Below are 1,780 nucleotides of genomic sequence, written 5' to 3'. Positions count from 1 at the left end.
CCTCTAACTACTGAGAACACCGGCCAGGGCTAAGTGAGATTTTTTTTAAAAAACATTCTTTTTCTTTTACTGAGTCTTCAAAATCTGAGTATATTTTACACACTCGGCACGTCTCCATCCAGACCAGCCAGGGCTGTCCAACAGCCATGTGAGGCTCCCGGCCTTCGTTCAAAGGCTCCAGTGAGCGTCTTTGCTGGCCTTTTGGGGAACTCTGAGCTGTATTTACTCACAACACTTCTGACACCGACTGTGGGGGATTTCCACACCAGCCACTTCTCCAATTTTCTGGGCACCAGCTAGGAGTCCAACAATTCAGTTCCGTTCCGACGCTATCTACCTGGAGCTTGCCTCAGACCCCACAGGTCAAGGGCTCAATCCCACATGACTGACCCCCTGCGGCCGGCCACAAGTCCTGGGCCTCCTGAACTTCTGACCAACCTGCTATGAGTTGGGAGTACAGACCTGCTCAAGTTCCACAATTTGCTAGAACAGCTCACAGAACTCAGCAAAGTGCTATATTTACTATTACACGTTCGTTATAAAGGAAGAGGTGCCTGGGCCGAGGTATGGGGAAGGCGCAAGAAGCTCCCCGCTCTCTCCTGCTCCTCCACATGTTCCTGTTGTTTAGGGTTTTTTCCAAAGGAGGTCTTGTTACACAATTGACTGAATCATTGACCTCTGGCGATGGAACTCAATCTCCAGCCACTCACTCTTCCCTCCCTGGAGGTCAGGGCTGTGCTGAAGGCTTCAATCACACCTCTAATCACACCTTGGCCTTCTGAGGACCTCATCCTGAAGCTACCCAGGGCCCCAGCCATCTAACTCATTACCACACCAGACTCCACTCTCACTCCAAGCGCTTTGGGAGCTGTATGCTAGGACACTGTCTGATCATACTACAGGACCTGACATCACAGCCTGCCCTCTGCCCTGCCTCAGTCCTCACATCACCGTGAGGAGAGCTGGACGGAGAGGACACAAGGCTCCAAGAGCTCCAGTAACTTCTCCAAGCTCAGGGGAGTAGGACCTCCAGCCCAGGTTTGTCTGCATCCCTACTTTACCAGAATTCCTATTTCACTCCCGGTCTGGAAACGTGCACAGGGGCAGGGTTGCAAAGGGACAAGTGAACCACTCTGCTCCCATGCAGGAATCCTGCTACCTTGCTACTCTCCAAAGGGCTGGTCCACAAACACCTGACAGGGGACATTATTCCACTTCAGCTAAAGACCTGACCTGTGACTAGAATTCTCAACAGGGCCAGAGATACCTGCCCAGGTGGACAGGGGCAGCTCTGGGGCAGGGCAGGTGCAGAGAATCGACTTTCTAAACAGGCAGAGCCTCAGTCTTGGTCAGCTTGTCACTCCCTTCCCTGCCCCTGGACGCACGGGGTGGGAAGGCAGGGTTGAGCAGGGGCTGCTACGAGACTGATCCGGGCGGCCCTTCCGCCCTTCCAGAGCGGGAGGGGCAAGAAAGGGAACAAATAACGCGGAGGGATCTTCTCACAGGCAGGACATCATTCCCTCGCTTCAGCGTCACTCGCCCGCCAGGCTGCACTCCGCGGGGCCAGGCGCTACCCCTACACCGGCTGACCGCCCTCACGGCCCTCACGGCCGTTCCTCCCACGGGACTCCCCCACCCGCCGCCCCGTGCGCAGCGTTCTCCCGGAGCCCAGCCCGCACTCACATCGTCCATGAGCAGGAGCAGGATGTTGGGTGGCTGCGGGGTGCCACTGGCCCCCAGCACCGCTACACTCATCACCTGCAGCAGCCGCCACCGCAGC

The 1,780-nt window shown here is 56.3% G+C and overlaps 1 protein-coding gene across 1 annotated transcript in view; it reads right to left on the bottom strand.

Annotated features, from left to right (window-relative positions):
* The window catches only part of GALNS (galactosamine (N-acetyl)-6-sulfatase), a gene marked incomplete at its 5' end in the record, with an annotated part of 30,558 nt that extends 28,779 nt beyond the window's left edge, over nt 1-1,779 (bottom strand). The window contains one exon of the mRNA XM_005862679.2: nt 1,684-1,779. Within this exon, the coding sequence (XP_005862741.2) occupies nt 1,684-1,779 (96 nt within the window). The remainder of the gene's footprint in view (nt 1-1,683) is intronic.
* Between the last annotated feature and the right edge of the window lies 1 nt (nt 1,780).

The sequence above is a fragment of the Myotis brandtii genome, unplaced genomic scaffold, assembly GCF_000412655.1.
Source record: "Myotis brandtii unplaced genomic scaffold, ASM41265v1 scaffold165, whole genome shotgun sequence".
NCBI classification, from domain to species: Eukaryota; Metazoa; Chordata; class Mammalia; order Chiroptera; family Vespertilionidae; genus Myotis; species Myotis brandtii.
The sequence above is the reverse complement of the archived record's forward strand: the minus strand, read 5'-3'. Positions and strand labels throughout refer to the sequence as shown.